General features: G+C 47.7%; 1 protein-coding gene across 2 annotated transcripts in view; it reads left to right on the forward strand.

Moving 5' to 3' along the window:
- The first annotated feature begins 3,920 nt into the window (after nucleotides 1-3,920).
- LOC134966036 (uncharacterized) overlaps nucleotides 3,921-21,910 on the forward strand; it is a 66,862-nt gene continuing 48,872 nt past the window's right edge. The window contains exon 1 of one of the 2 annotated variants that reach the window (XM_063942496.1): nucleotides 3,921-4,085. In XM_063942496.1, the coding sequence (XP_063798566.1) occupies nucleotides 4,025-4,085 (61 nt within the window). In that variant the 5' untranslated portion in view covers nucleotides 3,921-4,024. The remainder of the gene's footprint in view (nucleotides 4,086-21,910) is intronic. The other variant, XM_063942495.1, reaches the window with a different exon arrangement.

Below are 21,910 nucleotides of genomic sequence, written 5' to 3' on the forward strand. Positions count from 1 at the left end.
TCTGAGCAAGAGCACGCTTTTGAGAGTGAGTGCCAGGGGGCCCTGAAGGTGCCAACCTGGACCAAACAGCCATCGAATTCTGTAAAACCTGAGTTGCAGTTTCATTCTGTGCTACCGTAGCAGAAATCTGAGAGATCATACTCTTAATAGAGGTTAACCACTCAGGTTCTCTTATTGGAATCTGTGCTAAATCAGAGCAATCCTGATTACATGGAATGGGATCATCCTGAGAGGACATATCCTCTGCAGCATATGACACAGAGTCCCTAGACATGGCTTTTTGTGAGACAGCAAACCCCCCCCCCCCCCCCCACACACACACAGGGAAATGGCAGACAGAGTTTCCCCACTGAGAATGCCAAGAGAGACACAGAGTTTGGAGCTAACCCACACACAGCGCTTTTTAAGATAAAGGATACCCCTTACCAGCGCTAACTGTGTACCTTAATAGGTTACAAAGTCTATTACACAGCCTCCCCCCCTTCTACAACCCCCTGGTACCGTACAGATAGCTGGAGTTGATGTGGAGGGACAGCTCTCCCCTGTCAGCGTCCCTGCATGCAAGAAAGATGGCGCTGAACGCTGCTGGGTCCGCTCTAAGGAGAAGCTCCGCCCCCTTTCATAGCGCTGCTTCCAGCTCTGATTTGAATTTTATACTGGCCTGAGGTATGTGCTGGTGGTGATCCTGGGACCCTGACAGGCTTTCTAAATAGTGTAGGGTGTAGGCGCTGACTCAGGTCGCCCCTCTCAGCGGCGCATTAAGTACCGCTAAGCCCTGGAGCGCAGTTAGTACTGAGCTCCCTACCCTGATGCCGCCATCTTCACACCTGGTACCCGCTTGTCAGGGGGGCCGGTAACTAACTCGCAACCGAAGTCTTCTGGCTCTGTAGGGGGTGGCGGCATGCTGCTGGGGTGAGCGATCCCCTATGGCGGTGAACGTACGATCCCCCCAGGAGCTCAGTGTCCTGTCAGCGGAGATAGTGGCTCAGACCCCGCAGGGCGGACACTCCCCCCCCCCCCTTAGTCCCACATAGTAGGGAGGCTGTTGCCAGCAGCCTCCTTGTGCCTAAACTCTATTGAAAAAATAAAACTAAAGAAACTCCTATGGAGCTCCCCTAGCTGTGACCGGCTCCTCCGGGCACATTTTCTAAACTGAGTCTGGTAGGAGGGGTATAGAGGGAGGAGCCAGCCCACACTCTCAAACTCTTAAAGTGCCAATGGCTCCTGGTGGACCTGTCTATACCCCATGGTAGTAATGTGGACCCCAGCATCCTCTAGGATGTAAAAGAAATTGCGATCACCTTGCAATTTCTGCTTCATCGTAAAAACTATTGATGCCTCTTGCCGGCACAGCTTAGATGCGCCCGCAGGAGAACCGGTGCCATCTTACCCATTGCGGCGGCTGCATGTGACATAACACAGCTGCCGCAATCATGCCTATGACACCACCCCCATTTGCGGCGCCCTGCCTGCCGTTTGCGCTGCCCCGCAACGTTCTGTCTCTTCCCTGGAAAGGGAGCGTCGACGCCCCCCACCCCGCAACTGCCTCTGCCTGATTGACAGAAAATGATAGTGTTAAGGTGCCCACTTGGGCAGCGTATTTCATGGCCAAAACAGTGTTGGGCAAGGCAAAATCCATGTGGGTCATATGCAAGTGACCCGACTCTATTGATTTCAGGTGTCAAAATTGTTGCCCGAGACTCGTTAACCCTTGCAAAACTACAGCTACTTATTCATAATAGAAAATGATACTGTTAAGGTGCCCACTTGGGCAGCGTATTTCATGCCCAAACCAGTGTTGGGCAAGGCAAAATCCATGTGGGTCATATGCAAGTGACTCGACTCTATTGATTTCAGGTGTCAAAATTGTTGCCCGAGACTCGTTAACCCTTGCAAAACTACAGCTACTTATTCATAATAGAAAATGATAGTGTTAAGGTGCCCACTTGGGCAGCATATTTCATGCCTAAACCAGTGTTGGGCAAGGCAAAATCCATGTGGGTCATATGCAAGTGACCCGACTCAGTTGATTTCAGGTGTTGAAATTGTTTCCCTGACACTCGTTAACCCTTGCAAAACTACAGCTACTTATTCAAAATAGTAATTCATATTACTGTGTATGTGCCCACCTTGCCAGCGTATTTCATGCCCAAGACAGTGTTGGGCAAGCAGAGCCGGCCCTAACCAATATGATGCCCTAGGCAAGATTTTGGCTGGTGCCCCCTAGCACCACCGCTGGTTCTGCCTCTGACCTTGCACCTCTTTCCCAGCACCATCACCCCTCACCCATAGCAGTCCTGGTACCCCCTATATTTTAAATAGGAACAGTTCGCACATTTGACGCACAGCCCAAAAAGGGGCATCTTCTTGCTGGGAAGGGGCATGGCCACACAATAGTAACCCCAATTCCAAATATGCCACACAGTACTGCAACTTTATTCACATTTTATCTTGCAATAGTGTCCATAATTCATATTACATTCCACAGTAGTATCACTTTACCTTATAAACGTTACTCCTCACAGTAGAGCCCCTTATTCACATTACATCACACTGAATTGCTCCTTATTCACATTACACCACACCTTATTGCTCTTTATTCACATTAGATGACACAGTAGTGCCCTTTCTATATGCAACGCCACATAGTAGAGCACCTTATACACATAATGCCACACATTAGTAATGCATTTATACACAATTCCACACAGTAATGCCCCTTACACATATGAGACACATTAATGTCCATATAAACATAATGCACCTTACACATTATGACAACCTTTATTAATGCCCTTTTACACATAATGTCCCTTACACATATGCCGCACATTATTAATGCCCTTATACACATAATGACACACATAGTGCCCCCTACACATTTGCTGCACATTATTAGTGCCCCTATACACATAATGACACACATACAGTAGTACCCTGTTACACATATGCCGCACATTATTAATGCCCTTATACACATAATGACACACATAGTGGCCCTTTACACATATGTTGCACATTATTAATGCATTTTTACATGACACACATAATGCTCCTTACACATATTCCGAACACTACTGCACAACCAACCCACTCACATGCACACAGCACTCACACTGCCACTAACACTGTGACCTCTGCCTCTGCTTGGAAACAGATGTGTCCTCATTAATCTTGCATCAATGCTAACGTCGGGCACCTTTTTTTCTGAAAATGCATCTTATTTGCATTGCTATGTGGCTAGGATGCACAAGCAGCTTCTGCTGATTAAACTGATATGCAGCATGCCTATATACTGTGTGAGACTGTGGCTGTATCTGCATATGAAATGCTACATACAGAATATAGGCATGCCGCATATCATTCTAATCAGCAGAAGCTGATGGTGCCCCTAGGCATATCAAATGCCCTAGGCAATTGCCTAGTTTGCCTATGCCTATGGCCGGCTCTGTGGGCAAGGCAAAATACATGTGGGTCATATGCAAGTGACCCGACTCAGTTGATTTCAGGTGTCAAAATTGTTGCCCGAGACTCGTTAACCCTTGCAAAACTACAGCTACTTATTCAAAATGGTAAATTATAGTGTATGTGTCCACTTTGCCAGCGTATTTCATGCCCAAACCAGCGTTGGGCAAGCCAAAATGCAGGTGGGTCATATGAAAGGGACCCTATTCTGTGAATTTCAGGTGTCAAATTTGTTGCCCAAGACTCATTAACCCTTGCGAAACTGAATGATCTGAATAAGAAGCTGAAGCTCGAATAAGAAGTGAATAAGAAGCTGGCCGAGTCAGAAGCTAACTTCAGCCTCGTACATACAATGTGATAACATCTGCCTGGCTACTAGTGACGCTCCTACCAGCCTGCTCTGTTATTGGTCAGCAGGAGTCTGGAAACTTTCCCCAGGCTCTCCCCGCCTCCTCCTGCTTGGTGTCACGTGTGTGCGTTGTATTGTTGCATTGTGTGAGTTACTTCTGCTGCAGGAAGCTGCTGTGTTACAAAACAAAGACTGAGGAGATACAGCAACATGAAGTCCCTGGGGTGTTTGCCTCTCCTTGCTGTGATCTGCGCCCTGTCCGCCCATGGGGGTAAGATGCGTGTCCTCCCTGCTAGAGTACTAGTAATGTAATGTGGGGTCCTGGGCACTTTACTGTCTGTGTACACAGGGGCAGTGATGCTGTTACTCTGCTTGTTTGTTTGTGTTTTCCGGTTAGTTTTAAATACTTTTCTCCTTGTTTGTTACTTTGTTTCATGTAGTTACAAGTGTATGCATTATGTATAATTACAAATATAGTGCTGTGCCGTGGGTGATGTTATTGTGCGTATTGCAGGGTGTTACTGTAGCCTTTATGTTCCCTGTAACTTTCACCTAGATCCCATACATGGTAATCCGGTTATAGGATCTTATTACAAATGTCTCTGTAAAGTTATAGGGACCAGGGGTTTACTGTACAGTACAGGTACTGAGAGTTGGTGATTGTGCTTGGAAAAGGGACAATTGTTGGGACCTAATGTGGGTTCTATATTAATAGATTCCATTACAGTGTTGATTTAGGGTCAGGAATAGAGGACACCCATATACGAATGGGCATCCATGCAAATAGCAATCTATATATAATGCTATAGACATTTAAATGTTCTTTATTAATAATGGAATGTGTATCATAATGCTTCAAGTGCCTCAATTAAAATAATTAGAGTGGTAGGAGCATGAAAAATACAGCACTCAAAGTTTAGTCACTTTGAGTGTAATGCGCTGCAGAGTATGCGGGCGCTATATAAGAGCATGCAAAGAACATCAGCTAAAAAGAGCTGAGTAATGCGAACACGGTCCTGGGTTCTGCTGCAAAATGCGTTGTGACCTCATGTGGAGACACTGGTCATATAGAAATGACCTTGTGTAGGAACTGCACTTGGTGAGCTGACAATCTGCTCTGCACACATCTCTGCAAAGTGGAAGCGGTCTGCGGAGAGGCAGAAAAATCTGGAGAGGTGCGATATACAACAGTGTCACATCCAGCTCACAGCTGGCACAAAATAAGTGAGGTTTAACAGTATGAGCGGTATTCAAATGATATATCTCGCCCAATCTCCTTTCTAAAGTGATCCCCGTTATCGCGCCCATAGTAATCAGGTTTAGTTGCATAAAAGGTTATGCGTCTCACTACCCCGGGGGTAGCAAGCTGAAATGATGATACCACGGCCGTCAGCAGAAACAGAACGGGCGTGGAAGGGGGCGGAAAGAATTGAATACCGCCCATGTTCCTTCTCCACCCCTTCATCTCATTTCAATAACCTGCCAGTGCTTCACCTATGTACCCCGCGCAGAATTGCAATGCCCTTCCTCCATTTAGGGGTCTATTCATGAAGCAGTGAGAAGTGTGCAGAAGTGAGCCAGTGGAGAAGTTGCCCATAGTAACCAATCAGTGCTTACGTAACATTTCTAAAGTGCATTCTATACAATTATTCATAGCAGCTGATTGGTTGCAATGGGCAACTTCTCCACTGGCTCACTTCTCCATACTTTTCACTGCTTCATGAATAGACCCCTTAGTTCCTTACGTTGTGCCACAACGTTTTCAGGTTGGGGTGGTGGGGGCCAAGATATCATTTCATTCTCACAGCCTAAATCCCTGAGTGTAAACCCCCCTCCTTGTTCCTGTGCTTATTGTCCTGGCTACTCTGTATCAGTTGGCCACTGTGTGGTGTCTATGCTGTCTGATTGGCTGCTGGTTATTACAGCTTCTCGTGTCCAAGCAGTGGCGGATCCAGGGGGGGGCACTCGGGCCCGTGCCCCCCCTGTCATTTGTGGCCTCCGTCCCCCGTTCTCCCCCGGCGCCAGCGCCGCACAGGGAGATGACGGGCGCCCGCTGAGATTGTGTTACCAGCGGGCGCCCGTCTCCCTGCACAGCGGCAGCCGGAGGCAGGAGCTCAGTACTGAGCTTCGGCTTCCGGTGCTGTCACTGTGCGGCGTGCGCTATGGGAGAGACGTCAGTCATGACGTCTCTCTCATAGTGCTGAGGAGAGGACGCCAGGAGGAAGTCTGGAAGCGGGAACGGGGTTCGGTAAGTATGAAGTTTTTTTATCTTCCTTAATGCAGCGGGGGCATCTACTCGGGGCAAACTACGGGGGGACATTACTACTGGGGGGGCATCAACAAGGGGCATTACTACTGGGGGGGCATTACTACTTGGGGGCATTATTACTGGGGGGCATCTACAGGGGGCATTACTACTGGGGACATTACTACTGGGGGCATTACTACTGGGGGCATTACTACTGGGGGCAGCTACTGGGGGACATTTTTACTGGGGGCCATCTACTGGGGGAATTATTACTGGGGGGTCATCTATTGGGGGCAAACTCCTAGGGGGCATTACTACTGGGGGGAAATTACTGGGAGGACATTATTACTGGGGGACATTATTACTGGGGGGCATCTACTGGGGACAAACTACTGGGGGACATTATTACTGGGGGTCAACTACAAAGGGGCTAACTACTGGGGGCATACTACAGGAGGGCATTACTACTGGCGGCGTAACTACAGGGGCATTACTACTTGGGGGCTAAACTACAGGGGGGCAAAACTACAGGGGCCAAACTACTGGGGGATAACTACAGGGGCCAAACTACTGGGGGCATTACTACTGGGGGCTAAACTACAAGGGGGGCATAACTACAGGGGCTAAACTACAATGGGGCAAACTACAGGGGGCATTACCACTGGGAGGCTAAATTAAAGGGGTGGGTGTAAACTACTGGGGTCATAACTGCAGGGGCATTACCACTGGGGGCATAACTACTAGGGCGCTAAATGACTGGGGGCATTACTACAGGCAACATTACTACTGGGGGCAATACGAGCATTGCATAAGGGGCACCACTACTATGGGGTCTATATAACGGGCACTACCAGTACAGTGGGCATTGTATAAGAAGCGCCACCTCACATGCACCGAAGCCGCACGCAAATGTACTTGCCCCTTCTATGGTGCCCCCCCTATCATTTTCTTCTGGATCCGCCCCTGTGTCCAAGTTCTCTCGGACACTGGTGATTACAGCTTCTTGTATCCGAGCTCTCTGATTGGCCACTGGCTAATACAGCTTCTTGTATCTAAGCTATTGTTGGCCACTGGTCATTACAGCTTCTCGTGTCCTAGCTTTCTGATTGGCCACTGGTCATTACAGCTTCTCTGGTCTGAGCTCTCTGGTTGGCCACTGGTCATTACAGCTTCTCGTGTCTGAGCTCTCTGGTTGGCCACTGGTTATTACAGCTTCTCGTGTCTGAGCTCTCTGGTTGGCTACTGGTCATTACAGCTTCTCGTGTCTGAGCTCTCTGGTTGGCTACTGGTCATTACAGCTTCTCGTGTCTGAGCTCGCTGGTTGGCCACTGGTCATTATAGCTTCTCGTGTCTGAGCTCTCTGGTTGGCCACTGGTCATTACAGCTTCTCTGGTCTGAGCTCTCTGGTTGGCCACTGGTCATTACAGCTTCTCGTGTCTGAGCTCGCTGGTTGGCCACTGGTCATTATAACTTCTGGCTTTATCACCAATTTCTGGCACAATTCAGTTACATGCAACATTCCCACTGCTCATACATTGTGGGATGTTCAGCTAGTGATATCTCGCTTGTTTTGGCTCACATCCTATAGAGCTGGGAGTGAAAAACAAATGAGAGTCCCATACAGTAATGGCTGGAAATCTGAGAATATGCACATTGGGGGACATGAATCAATCCTTCTTAAGTGAAAAAGTGGTGAAATTACCCATAGCAACCAAACAGCTACCAACAGTCATTTTATAGACCAAAGAAGCTGTTCCCCCCTTTGTGAACAAGCCACGGGCGAAACGTACGTTAAAGGAAGGAGCGTGTGGGCGCCCTGCCAGTGCGCACGGCGGGCTGCCCCCGGTACAGGTCGTATGAGACGAATGATACTGTTGTGAAGCTTATATATAGGAAATAGGTGTGCTATAACCGTTTACTAATATCCTCTCTTGATTAGGTATACACCCTGGAATAATTCTGGGCTTTTTTTTTTTTTATGCTCCGAGCCATGATATAATCACTAAACATTGAGCACCGTTGCTGGGGGCAACAAACCATCAGGTTCCTATATATATTCATGTTTTCAACATTGTGCTCCACAACCAGGACGTATACCACAAAAACAAGTATTGTTATTCTGGAGGATTGATTATCATTGTCACAATAGATGAGTATAAGATATAAAGGATAGTTGAATACCAAAGCCAGCAATATTCAAATTAAATTACAGTGGTCTAAAAAAGTTACATATTGGGGTCGATTCTATTTGGCAACTAATGAATAGCGCCGGGAATTAGCTCCCGACGCTATTCAATTCAGCAACTAGTTACGTCGGCGATGGCCCGTTCTCGCCGACAAAACAGGTTGAATTGTCGGGAGAACGGGCATTCTCCGACTTAACTCCCCGGCGCGAGGCTGATTCCCGACAGAATCAGCCTCGCGCCGGCCGCGAGGCAGCACTTTTGTCGGGTTTCTCTTCTCATCCCCCGGGGATGAGAGAAGAATTCCCGACAATTGCAGGTAATTAGTTGCTGAATTGAATAGCGTCGGGAGCTAATTCCCGGCGCTATTCATTAGTTGCCGAATAGAATCGACCCCATTGACCAAATTATTTTTCTATGTATATAAGAAGTATAATTTGAATAAAACCTATGAAAGGAGATAAGAGAACATTGTCCTCTCTGTGATATACAGTACATGCTGATTCTTATCTGTGATAATATGCAATAGATGATAAGAGATGAGATCTACAGTGTCTTTTGTACTTTCAAGACTACAATAGCAAAGCATCAGTAACCCCGAATCGGCTGCACTGATCTTAGTATTATCAGCCAATATCCGAGGTGAATGAGACACAGTGCATATTGACTGGCCTAATCTATGTTTCCATTGACCAGCATCAGTAATGGTCTCTCACCACGCATATAATGCTAAAGCACATGCGTGGCAGCAGAACCACGAAGTGTAATATATAGTCTTGCCTTTATACACACTATACACTCTGTACTCTTCTCAACACCAGAGCAGGTTAAGTGTCAGTAGCTCTCTCATTGGCTGCACTGACCATAGGTCATCAATCAAAAGTTGAAGTGAATGAGACACTCTCCGCTGATGCTCTGGCACTGTCTGTGACTCTAGAGACTGGCACAAGTAATGGTCTCTCACCTACGTATATAATGCAAAAGCACATACGAGACAGCAGAACCAAGAAAACTGCCATAAGGTCTTGACTTAAATTCTGAAGGTGTCATTCACAAAATCATTCTCTATCAACAGAGAGGGCTAAGGCCCATTAGAGTTTATACATTACCTGTACCTTTTATATTTGTTACATGTTGCATTGTATGTAGTGTGTCTATATTTCGCCTTTTTAGATAAAGTGAGTGTTCTATCTCTCTAATATATTAATTATTCCACAATAAAAGTTAAGTTTAAATAGAGTTTTCTTCTATTCCTATCTTTCCTCTTTCTTTCTCTCTTTCCCTATTATTGATCCAAGAGTGTTGCACACATATTTATGACACCAACTGAGTGCCCCAATATAGGAGAGTTCTTGTTTACCTTTCTTGGTAAAGTTCTGTTGCAAAATTTTATAGACCAAGTCAGACAAATCCTAGCTAGAAGCTGATTGGTTTCCGTGGGAAACATCTCCACTTTTTCTCGTTAGAGTGATTGATACATCTCCCCCGTAGTGTGATGTTCAGATGGAGGAGTGAGTCCTGGGCTGCACTCAGACTTCACAAAGTGGATTTTTTTTTTAAATTCTTTATTTTTCATTTTATAAATTGAAACAATTTCCATATACTTCAGCATATATGTCAAAAAATAGAACTTTAGACAATATTTGCATAGCATAGTGACTGTAGTTACAAAAATGGCAACAAAGAAAAAGGGTTATCAGATACATATATATGTCATCCTACGCTGTATATCATTCAACATAAAATATAATATTTGGAATAAAGAGCACCTCTTAACAATACCACTCATTACTATAGTAATCATACAATATTTGAGGTAGCAAACATTTAGAAACAATCAAAAATTAAAAGGGGGAGGACAAGGGGAAAAAGAAGGGGGGGGGGGAGTGGAAAAGGTCACATATATAAATCATTCAGAAGCCAGAGAGGAGGTATCAACAAGTTCCATCCTCAATGTGTACTCTGGTGCGTAGTCAGCGTACGTCTTGGTGGTCTTAAATTCTATCCAGTGAAGCCAAATAGCTATATAGTCTGAATATTTGTCTAAGGCGGCAGAGTAAACATCTTCCATATGCATATAGAAATCAATGCGTTGGAACCATTCCCATATCGTCGGCGGGTTAACGGACCGCCAGTGTACTGGGAGTACAGCTCTTGCTGCGTTATTTAAGTGTTTAAGGAGGGACTTCTTGTAGTGAGACAGGGATATACTGGAGTGTGATAGAAGCCAAAAATCCGGACCTGTTGGCACTGGGCCCCCCAGAATTTCTATTGATAGTTTAATAATTGTGCACCAGAAGGGGGCAATAGACATACAGTCCCACCAAATATGGATCAACGTACCAGTACCCTTACCACACCGCCAGCACAGGGGAGAAACTGAGGGGTAGAATTTATGTAGAAGAGACGGGCACCTGTACCATCTCGTTAGCAATTTGTATTGTGTTTCCACAACTTCCAAGCTAGTGGAGCATTGTGCTATAACCTTGCAATGTGTATCCCAGTGGATCTTAATTCCCCGATGTAGTAAGTCCTTATCCCAAGCATCACAGAAAGAAGGGACAGCAGGGAAGCAGCCCCGCAGAAGGATTTTGTAAATACCCGACACTACATGTAAGGGGGCCATCTCCCGATTGCACATGGATTCAAAGGGGGTAAGAGCCTTATAAAGGTCTATCGCTCCTCTCTGCGACTTAATGAAATGGCGCACCTGGAGGTAGAACCAGTAGTCTTTAGCAGGTATATCGCCCGCTGCCTGTATCTCAGAGAATAGTTTGAGTTTGCCATGTGCAAGCAAGTGAGTCACCCTAGTCACACCCGCCTTTTCCCATCTAGAAGCAATCGTATTCGACCTTCCTGGGGGGGGAACAGCGGGTTATCAAAAATAGGTATAAGGGATGTTCGTCTAGACGAGACTCCCATCTTGTAACGAAGCGTCCGCCATAAAGCTAATGTGGGCCCCACAGTGGGATGGAATGAGCGGCTGAATCTAGGGGACCAGGGCACTGCCTGTAAATTAAGATTAGTGGAAGAAGCCTCCAGATCAACCCACTGTTTCCTATCCGGACTGGGGCGGGACCAATCTACAATCCTATGCAGTAGTGTGGCATGATAGTATGCAGAAATCATAGGCAGTTGTTGTCCGCCTTGAGATTTCAGTCTAGACAGATGGCTATGCTTGAACCTAGGTTTCCGTCCGCCCCAGATGAAATGACTTATCGCCTTGTGTGCTTCAGCTAAGAATTTAGGGGGGAGTTTCAAAGGGATGGTTTGAAAGAGATATAACCGCCTAGGGAGAATGTTCATCTTCACTATATTTATACGGCCTAGCCATGAAAACCTCTGCGTGAGCCAAAACGTCATCTCCTGACGCAGTTTGCGGAGAAGAGGATTGTGGTTAATGGCCACTATGGCATTAAGCGACGAAGGGATTTGAATCCCTAGATATGTAATATGGGATTTCTGCCATGTGAATTGAAATGACTGTGCCAAGAGAGAGGCCGTTGCAGGTGGGAGCGTAATATTCATTGCCATAGATTTTGAATAATTAATTTTAAAATTTGATAGGTTTCCGAAGCGCGTGAATTCATTCATTAGGCTGGGTAGAGAAATCAAAGGATTTGTTATGACCGCTAATAAGTCGTCTGCAAAGAGGGCCAAGCGGTGGTCAACCTTGCCCACCTGCAGGCCCGCAATGTTAGGGTTGCATCTGATCGCACGAGCCAAAGCCTCCATGCATAGGACAAAAATTAGAGGCGACAGCGGGCAGCCCTGGCGCGTGCCATTGGATATCGGTATTGGTTCAGAAAGAATGCCATTCACCCTAACCCGAGCAGATGGAGCTCTATACAACGAGAGAATCCTCTGCAAGAAAACATCTCCTAGACCCAGGCGTCTAAGCACTGCCTCCATAAAGTCCCAGTCCACCCGGTCAAAGGCCTTTTCTGCATCTGTAGAGAGGAGCATAAAGGGGGAATCAGTAGGCTGTGCGTGCGCTATTAGGTCGATGACTCTGGTAGTATTATCCCTTGCCTCTCTGCCCATAACAAAGCCGACCTGGTCAGGGTGGACTATATCTGGTAATAACGGCCGAAGGCGATTAGCCATGAGTTTTGCAAATAATTTGATATCTACATTCAGCAGTGATATCGGCCTATAGCTGGAGGGGAGTGTCGGATCTTTAGAATCTTTTGGAATGACGGTAATATGGGCGCTCAGGGACTGGCCCGACAGAGGGACCGCCGATGATATGGCATTGCAGGCCTGCAGGAGAAGGGGGCCGAGCTTATCTTGAAAGGCCTTATAATACGTGACCGGGAAACCATCCGGTCCTGGGCTTTTACCATTGGGGGATGACTTTAGGGCGGCTAGCAGTTCTTCCTCAGTGAAAGGATCATCTAGGGCCCGTGCTGCGCCTGTTGGGAGAGTCGGAAAAGTAATTTAGTCTAGAAATACCTGTATGTCGTGTATGTGGTCTAAGCGTGCAGACGATGTACGCGTGGAGGTCAGATTATACAAAGTCGAGTAGTAAGTATGAAATATCCCAGCTATCTCAGTATCAGAGGCATGGGACAGCCCGTCAGCGCCTGTGAGTTTAGATATATACGTTAAAGATCTCTGAGCTCTAAGAGCACGTGCCAGAAGTTTACCGGGTCTATTTCCCCACCTATGGTATTTATGGCGACATTTACGAAATGCCCTGCGGGTACCATCGCTGAGCAAAGTATTAAGAGCTTGTCTTGCTGACTGGAGTTTGGCAAAAGTGTCGGACGCTAACGTGGATTTATGTGCCAATTCTAATTTTTTTATTTTCTTTAGCAGGGCGTTTCTACACTCAGCCTTTTGTTTTTTCAGGTGTGTGCCCAATTGTATGCACTTACCCCTTATCACACACTTATGTGCCTCCCATAATATTACCGGAGAGACATCACCAGTCGCATTTAAAGAAACGTAATCCTCTATTGCCTTCTCAATCTGGGCTCGGTAAACAGGGTCCCGGAGGAGTTGTTCATTGAACCGCCAACGCCAGTGCTTGGGAGGTGGATGTCGGAGGGAAAGTGTGATCGTAACCGGAGCATGGTCGGATAGTGTAATTTGGCCGATGGTAGCATCAGTCAATAGATCCAGATGGGCATGGCTCACGCAGAGGTAATCTATTCGGGAGTAGGAATTATGTGGGGATGAGTAAAAGGTAAAATCCTTGTCTGAAGGGTGAAGAAGACGCCAAGCGTCTACCAGTTGAAAATCGTGCAAAACAGTTCTAAACCGTCTGGACTCTCTAAGAGTAGTCCTTGGAGATCCAGAAGAGGAATCCAAACGGGGTTCTAGGACCCAATTAAGATCCCCTCCCACCACCAAAGTACCTACCAGGTTTTGCTCAACTTGCTCCAGGGAGTACCTAAGAAACCGGGTTTGGCCCTGGTGTGGAAGGTAGAGATTTACAAAAGTGAATGTCTGATGGGCTATAGTAGCCCTGACCAGAATCCCTCTCCCATCACCTATTAGCATTTCCGAAACAACATCCATCAGCCTCAGATGCTTGGCAAAAAGGATGGTGACACCTCTAGCCTTCGCTCCGGAGTAATCGTTAAAGTACCCCTTTGGAAAGTGGCGAGAGCGAAGACCCGGGGAGGCCCCCTTCCTGAAATGTGTCTCCTGCAAGAAAATAACCTCCGCCCCATCAGTATGCAAGGTGTGTAGAAGACCTGACCTCTTTTCAGGGATATTTAGGCCCTTCACATTATAAGAAACAATTTTTAAGCTAGCCATAATGGAAGGGATGTAGGGACTGACTGACTGATCGATTTACCATAGCTATAGCTCCAGCATATTTTAGCACCAAGAGTAACCTGAAGTTGGCGGTGGTATGGGAGGGAAGGGGTGGCTGGGGAAACACAAGAGGAAAGAAAGGAGGACACAGATAACTGCACATAGAAAAAAAGAAAAATAACAAAGACATATAAAACAACATGTTATAGCACTCTCTGCATTGAAAGCCATGGGTAAAAACTAAGCATCCCATGGTCTAAGAAATATACAGCAGAGAAGGGGGTCCAAAGGGTGATAACGGGTGCAACACATTTATAATAACAGATTAAATGGGTAGTTTATAGGGATATGTCATGGTCAAGAAGGAGATGAGCGAGAAAAAGGGAAACAACTGCCGTCTCCCTCTCCGTCTCTCAGCTCCATACAACTCACAGGGAACCTCCCAGGCAGAGTACAAAATTAATTTCCACCATCAAGAGAGCAGTACGTATTCCCAAAACAATTTAAGTCCATACATTAAACAAACAGAAAATAAACATGAGCTTTCAATAATAAATTGCGAGGAAAAAAAAAGGATATCACAATTTAGAGTGACAAGTACAGTCACGAGGTTCCAGAGGCCTCATCGGTCTTGCCGGCTCGATTACGTCGTCTGGAGTTGCTCACTTTTTTCCAAGGCTCCTTGCGGGGGAGTGATGTAGTGGGAAGTTGCAGAGGATCCGTCCAATTTGGCAGTGATATGAACGGTAGTCCCAATGCAGAGCAGAACGATGGGACGTCTTCATAATCCTCAAGAACATAACGTGTCCCTTCACGGGTCACTTGGACACTTAAAGGATATCCCCAGCGGTACCTAATATCCTTCTTCCGAAGAGCTTCCGTGAGGGGGTGGAGAAGACGCCTCTGTTGGAGGGTTGCCCATGAGAGGTCCTGGAAGATCTGTATGTGATGGCCTTTAAAATCTGGCCTTTAAAATCTATGTTCGAGGCCTGTCTGGATTTCTGTAGGATAGTCTCTTTCACCTGAAAATAATGCAGACTGCAGATGACATCTCTAGGCCTTTCTGTGGGTGCTCCTTTCGATCGGAGTGCCCGATGCGCTCTGTCAAACATTATTTGAGAGCTGGGGTCGGCACCAAGAAGGTCGTTGAATATTGTAGATAAAGCCGCAACCAGGCCCTGAGGAGGTACATCTTCCGGAAGACCTTTGACCCTCAGGTTATTCCGCCTACCCCTGTTATCTATATCATCCAATCTACGTCTCATTTCAGTGGTGGTACGGGAATATCGAGATACGAGATCATGTAAATCAGCGAGCTTAGAGTCCGTTTCATCTCTGTGGTCTTCCAAGTCAACCACTCTATTCGCTACTTGTGAGAGATCAGATTGGATGGTGGAGAGACTTGCCTGTAGAGAATCGTGAATCCATTTCTCCATGCTGGATAAATCTTGCTGAATGTCTTGGCGTGTTGGAAGAGAGCGCAGTTGTATAAGAACTGCCGCCATATCGGCGGAGTCTTTACTGGCAGACCCAGATTGGCGCTTTTTTGGGGAAGAAGCCGGGGCCCCATTATCCTCCATGATGTTCGATGTCAAGGGTTCAGAGAGGGGCGTAGAGGGAATGGGGCCGGGTACGGGAGTGCCAAATAAAGTACGGAAGGCCGCAGCTCGTGAGGTTACGGGTTTAGCTTTTGATGAGTTGCCAGAGCGGCGCCGCCTTGTCATTTGTCTAAGTGGAGAAAACAGAATCCAGAACAGTTACAAAAATGCATCTCACAATGGCGCATATCACTGAATAGAGTACTTTCCTCATGAAATTTTTGATAGAAAATGAGTTCCACTTTCTTGAATCAAAGAATGGCGAGGTTCTCAATCGTACACCATGAGGATATCCACTTGGAACTTCCAGATTGTTTCCCAATCTCAAAGATAAAAGCAAAAGAATCTAGTGCAATATTGTCTGATATACAAGACAAAATGAATTTTTATTACATTAGACTCACAATAACATGGAATTAAAACAGCATATAGTGGTAGGGGATCACATAAGCTCAAAGTTCCACTTCGTTGCACGTCCCAGATGGAATAAGGGATTGGAGAATGACGGCCCGGGTTCCTTACACCTCCTCAGGTAAGTATTGGACAGAAAAGAGCTCTCCCTTTGGATGTTCTCACCAGCAGCCTAAAGCTTTTCGGACACCAGGTCCTTCATCAGAAGCATGGTGAGTAGTACTAAACCTCCTATATTTATACCCCTTCTAATTGGATTAAATTTTCCCGCCACAGCATCATACATGACATCAGCGGAAGTGACATCGTAAAAAGTCCGTCATAATCAAGCGTCCATAACATTGATAGGAACTTCCTGTTCCCGAATACATTTAAGCGTCCGACAAACACAACAGGAAACCGTCCAAAAAGACACTCCTCACGGACGTGACGTCCCGTCTATCTCCCGTTCTCAAGCGGAAGTGACGTCACCCCGGAACTTCTCTTTGCGTCTCAGCGGGATTCCGATTGCGTTCCAAAGGCGGTGTTGATCCCGGAACTAGCCTCATACATTGCAGAAGGTCCTTCAAAGTGCCGTGCATCAATAAATAGACAATTAAAACGTCCATGAAAAGTCCATACATATGTAAGAGAAGGAAAGAGGGAATAAATAGTATTAAAAATTGTAAACATTATAAAAGTTATAAAAACCATTTCATTTCAAATTCTCCATTAAACCCATTAGGAACCAATGTTTTTAGCTTAAAAATCCATTTCATTTCTGCTTTAGCCAATCTTGATTCCAGATCCCTATGTCTCCAGTTTGTTAAGATAGTCTGTATACCAAAAAAGGTAAGATAGAAAAAACACCCCGAAGGAATTTACTGATAGACAGGCCCAGCCTCCTAGTAGAGAGATAAACACCCATCAGAGAGATAATGGTTGGACAACTATAAAAAGGAATAGACAAGAAGGAACTAATTATCGTTAACCAATCCAATTAGAAGGGGTATAAATATAGGAGGTTTAGTACTACTCACCATGCTTCTGATGAAGGACCTGGTGTCCGAAAAGCTTTAGGCTGCTGGTGAGAACATCCAAAGGGAGAGCTCTTTTCTGTCCAATACTTACCTGAGGAGGTGTAAGGAACCCGGGCCGTCATTCTCCAATCCCTTATTCCATCTGGGACGGGTAACGCAGTGGAACTTTGAGCTTATGTGATCCCCTACCACTATATGTGGTGATATGCTGTTTTAATTCCATGTTATTGTGAGTCTAATGTAATAAAAATTCATTTTGTCTTGTACATCAGACAATATTGCAGGAGGGGGGAGGGGGGGAGGGGGGGGGTTTGGGCGACAATCCTTGGTTATATGAAAATAGGAAATTGCTGCAAAACTGTACAGTGTGGACAGTTCCAACTCTGGGTGTTTTCCTTAGCCTGAGAGTGACGGAGGTGTTTGAATTCTTGGAACTATCTGCAAGTACCGCAGCACTCCTAACTTCCTCTTATACCCCTTTCAGACATAGGACCCGGGAATTTCCCTGCTTCAGACCCGGGATTTTAATTACTGAAAATTCCCGGGTTTTTGCTGGGACCCCCTTTCAAACTAAACCTGAGACCTGGGAAATTCCCGGGTCGACCCCTTTCAGACCTAAGCCTGGTCTGCCCTGGCAGCCAGGTCAGACCAGGCTACTTTCATGTCACATGTCTTATACATACACACACGTCACACTCGTACATTTACACACACGTCTCACACATACATATGTCACACTCAAACACACACATACATGTAATATACACACACATGCCAAATTCATATACATACACACACACACACACACACTCACTCACACAGGCCGCCTCTGTTTTTTGGCTGCGCCGGCTGCTTCAACTACTCACAGCAGCATAGACTACAGCAGCCAGCGCACGCACCCTTTTTACTCCGGCCTCCTCCAGCCAGCCCCGCCAATCAGGTGCAACCTGGGAGCAAATTCCCTGGTCGCACCTTTCAGACCTAAGCCGGGTTGTCTTCCCAGGACTTGAGTCTCGGGAAAAACCCTGGTCAATTGCAGGGTTGGTGACCCGGATCTCGTTCCCGGGTCGGTGCCTTTCAGACATACCAAATTCCCGGGTTGAAGCGCGTTCATGTGCAAAATCCCGGGAATTTGGAGCATGTCTGAAAGGGGTGTAAGCAGCTTTCTCATGGCAGCCTTTGAGTCACTGATTTACCCCCCTGGCTTTTTACAATGTGACACAGGATTGTGAAATAAGACTACGCTCAAGCAGATGTTAATCATTTAACTACAATAAACCTATATTGTATATAATACAGACATCTTTCCGGTGTATAGGATACACTAAGCTTAGGTGTGTCATGTTTCCGTGTGTGCGACCGTGTGTTTGTATAAGTTGTCTGTATTTTTCCTGTGTACTTAAGCTGCTGATGTTTTGCCTTCCGTGTTTGCTTTCCCATCACATGTGTGCGGCCTGTGGCAAACGGCAAGCTGCAATTTATATTCTACTGCTTTGTATAAATACACCTGTGCTCCTCTTCTGTCATCCTATATAATGGTAGTTAGGCAACCTGTGTGTAGCAGTGCCAGCCGGGTAACTACTCCCACCAGGTCTTGATGCCGAGCCTTGCTGCGCAACAACACCCTCAATTGGTGTATGTTTTGTGATATTACTTATGTATGCATTCATTTATTTACTTAAGCACTAGTTACCAGCCCATCAAAATGGCGGAACAACATAACAGTAATATCAAGCACCGGTGGCTATGCGCGTCCGAATGGAACAACAGTTGAATTGCTCTGTTGGATGCCAACTAGTGTCCGCTGGCAACAAAACACTTGAATTCCCCCCATAGAGGTGAGGAGCACACAGTATGGAACATAAGCATGTGAAATATTTGTACTTCGCAGCACTGGGTGCACAAAATACACACAGAAGTCAACATCCCGGTCAGGCTTTATCCCAGCAGTATGAAGGGCCCCATACACTAGAGCGATTATGCCCGATTTCAGCCCAGTTCAGGCATTCGGCCCGATATATTGGATGAAATCGGGCATTTTTGAGGTGTCTCCGGTCCGATCCGATGCGTGTTCCCATGAGCATCGGATCGGATCCTCCAGATTGAGTGTGCTGCAGTCTATTAGGTCCGACCTGGGGCATGGCTGGGATCGCCCAGGATACATCGGATGCAAAAGGACAGCACCCGATTTATCTTGGGCGATCCTGCCCCCCCGGGAGGCTGCTGGGGTGATCGCCTCCGACGTGCGGTCGGATAAGTGTATGGGGCCGTTAACTACACGTACACATCTAAAGGGCAGGAGGAGGAGGGATCTGAAAGGATCCCTCTTTGCAGTCCGGGAAGCAGTGGGGCTCAGTGCGCTAACGCCATCTGAAGTTACAACCTGGACAAGCTCCGAAACCATTCAGATTTTGGTGCTTAGGAATAGTCATCCCCATATTAGTGTATGGGGAAACGTGGGGCATCAGGTCCCTAGTGCATGCAGGAAATAACCGTGATATCTTCTGCATTGCAACTTTAATAAAGGGGTCTATAACTTAAATATATAAAAAACATGTGGAAATTATCCAACTAGCAGAGAAAAAACATTGCCTGTTAGTTTTTTGCTACTTTTTCCCGATGTTTCACCCTTTAATTTTTTACAGGCTATCCAATTTGGTCGCCTATAAAAAAGAAAAAGAAAAATTCTCTCCCAAAAACACACGGGTTCAGTGAAACCTGTGTGTTTTCGGTAGAAACAGCTAATAGGATAGCCCCTGGCTAGACAATTTGCCTCAGTAATTAACCTCAGCTATTTGGGGGATATTCAGCGGTTTTTATTAATGATAAATATTCCCCCAGGTGATATCTTTGATTCACATATAAAAGTACAGTATGTAAAACACTAAATAATAATAATAACGCTAGTGAAAATTCCCAGAGTTCAAGGACATGGGGACATAAAATGTGAGTGCAGAATCTTTAATCAATAGAAAACGCTATATATTCCTTTAATTCACATCTACTGTACATGAAAATAAAACCATACATAATTCAGGTAAAATTGCGCCTGTGAGACGTGCTGCTCGCCAGTGGCATTTCACATAAGAGAAAACTGCATTTCAGTTCTAATTTTCCATTAAGACCTGTGAGATAATCCTTTCTATTTTCCTACAAAGTAAAATCATAAGATTTGTTCTGTTCGGTTTAATTTCAACTCTGAAGACTCGTCACTTGATCTACAAAGGTGTTTCAGATCCTGTAGGGATAAGCCCCCCTCTGGTGATGATACAATTACCAGGCATGTAAGTCACCGTGAACATGTAAAGATCACACTGTGATGGATATTGTCTGAGCCAGCGGACTGTGACTACGGCCACGACCAGGACTTTCATCAGGGCTGGCAAATATTGCTGGGAGTCCACTAGGCAGAAGCTATTAGCTGGGGGATGAGGAGCTCACCAGTCCATCTAACGCTACAGATCTATTGTAAATAGAGGTACAGTTAGTCTCATTGATGTGCCTGTGAGTGTTCTCTGTATCTGTCACATTAGAATGAAGCTTATCTGTTCACTAGGAACTACCCATAGCACTGAGGGACAGCAAGAATATAGGATTGGCACACAAATTTGCTGCCTCCCCCTAGGCACGCTGTGACACTGGCCGGGCCCCCTTCACCCCCCCAGGTACGCTTTGACACTGGCCGCCCCAACACCCCCCTCCCCCCCCCCAGGCACGCTGTGACTCTGGCCGCCCCCCTCCCCCAGGCACGCTGTGACACTGGCCGGCCCCCCCAGGCACGCTGAGACACTGGCCGGCCCCCCCAGGCACGCTGAGACACTGGCCGGCCCCCCCAGGCACGCTGAGACACTGGCCGGCCCCCCCAGGCACGCTGAGACACTGGCCGGCCCCCCCAGGCACGCTGAGACACTGGCCGGCCCCCCCAGGCACGCTGAGACACTGGCCGGCCCCCCCAGGCACGCTGAGACACTGGCCGGCCCCCCCAGGCACGCTGAGACACTGGCCGGCCCCCCCAGGCACGCTGAGACACTGGCCGGCCCCCCCAGGCACGCTGAGACACTGGCCGGCCCCCCCAGGCACGCTGAGACACTGGCCGGCCCCCCCAGGCACGCTGAGACACTGGCCGGCCCCCCCAGGCACGCTGAGACACTGGCCGGCCCCCCCAGGCACGCTGAGACACTGGCCGGCCCCCCCAGGCACGCTGAGACACTGGCCGGCCCCCCCAGGCACGCTGAGACACTGGCCGGCCCCCCCAGGCACGCTGAGACACTGGCCGGCCCCCCCAGGCACGCTGAGACACTGGCCGGCCCCCCCAGGCACGCTGAGACACTGGCCGGCCCCCCCAGGCACGCTGAGACACTGGCCGGCCCCCCCAGGCACGCTGAGACACTGGCCGGCCCCCCCAGGCACGCTGAGACACTGGCCGGCCCCCCCAGGCACGCTGAGACACTGGCCGGCCCCCCCAGGCACGCTGAGACACTGGCCGGCCCCCCCAGGCACGCTGAGACACTGGCCGGCCCCCCCAGGCACGCTGAGACACTGGCCGGCCCCCCCAGGCACGCTGAGACACTGGCCGGCCCCCCCAGGCACGCTGAGACACTGGCCGGCCCCCCCAGGCACGCTGAGACACTGGCCGGCCCCCCCAGGCACGCTGAGACACTGGCCGGCCCCCCCAGGCACGCTGAGACACTGGCCGGCCCCCCCAGGCACGCTGAGACACTGGCCGGCCCCCCCAGGCACGCTGAGACACTGGCCGGCCCCCCCAGGCACGCTGAGACACTGCTGCCTGCCCACCCCCCAGGCACGCTGAGACACTGCTGCCTGCCCACCCCCCAGGCACGCTGAGACACTGCTGCCTGCCCACCCCC

The sequence above is a fragment of the Pseudophryne corroboree genome, chromosome 10, assembly GCF_028390025.1.
Source record: "Pseudophryne corroboree isolate aPseCor3 chromosome 10, aPseCor3.hap2, whole genome shotgun sequence".
NCBI classification, from domain to species: Eukaryota; Metazoa; Chordata; class Amphibia; order Anura; family Myobatrachidae; genus Pseudophryne; species Pseudophryne corroboree.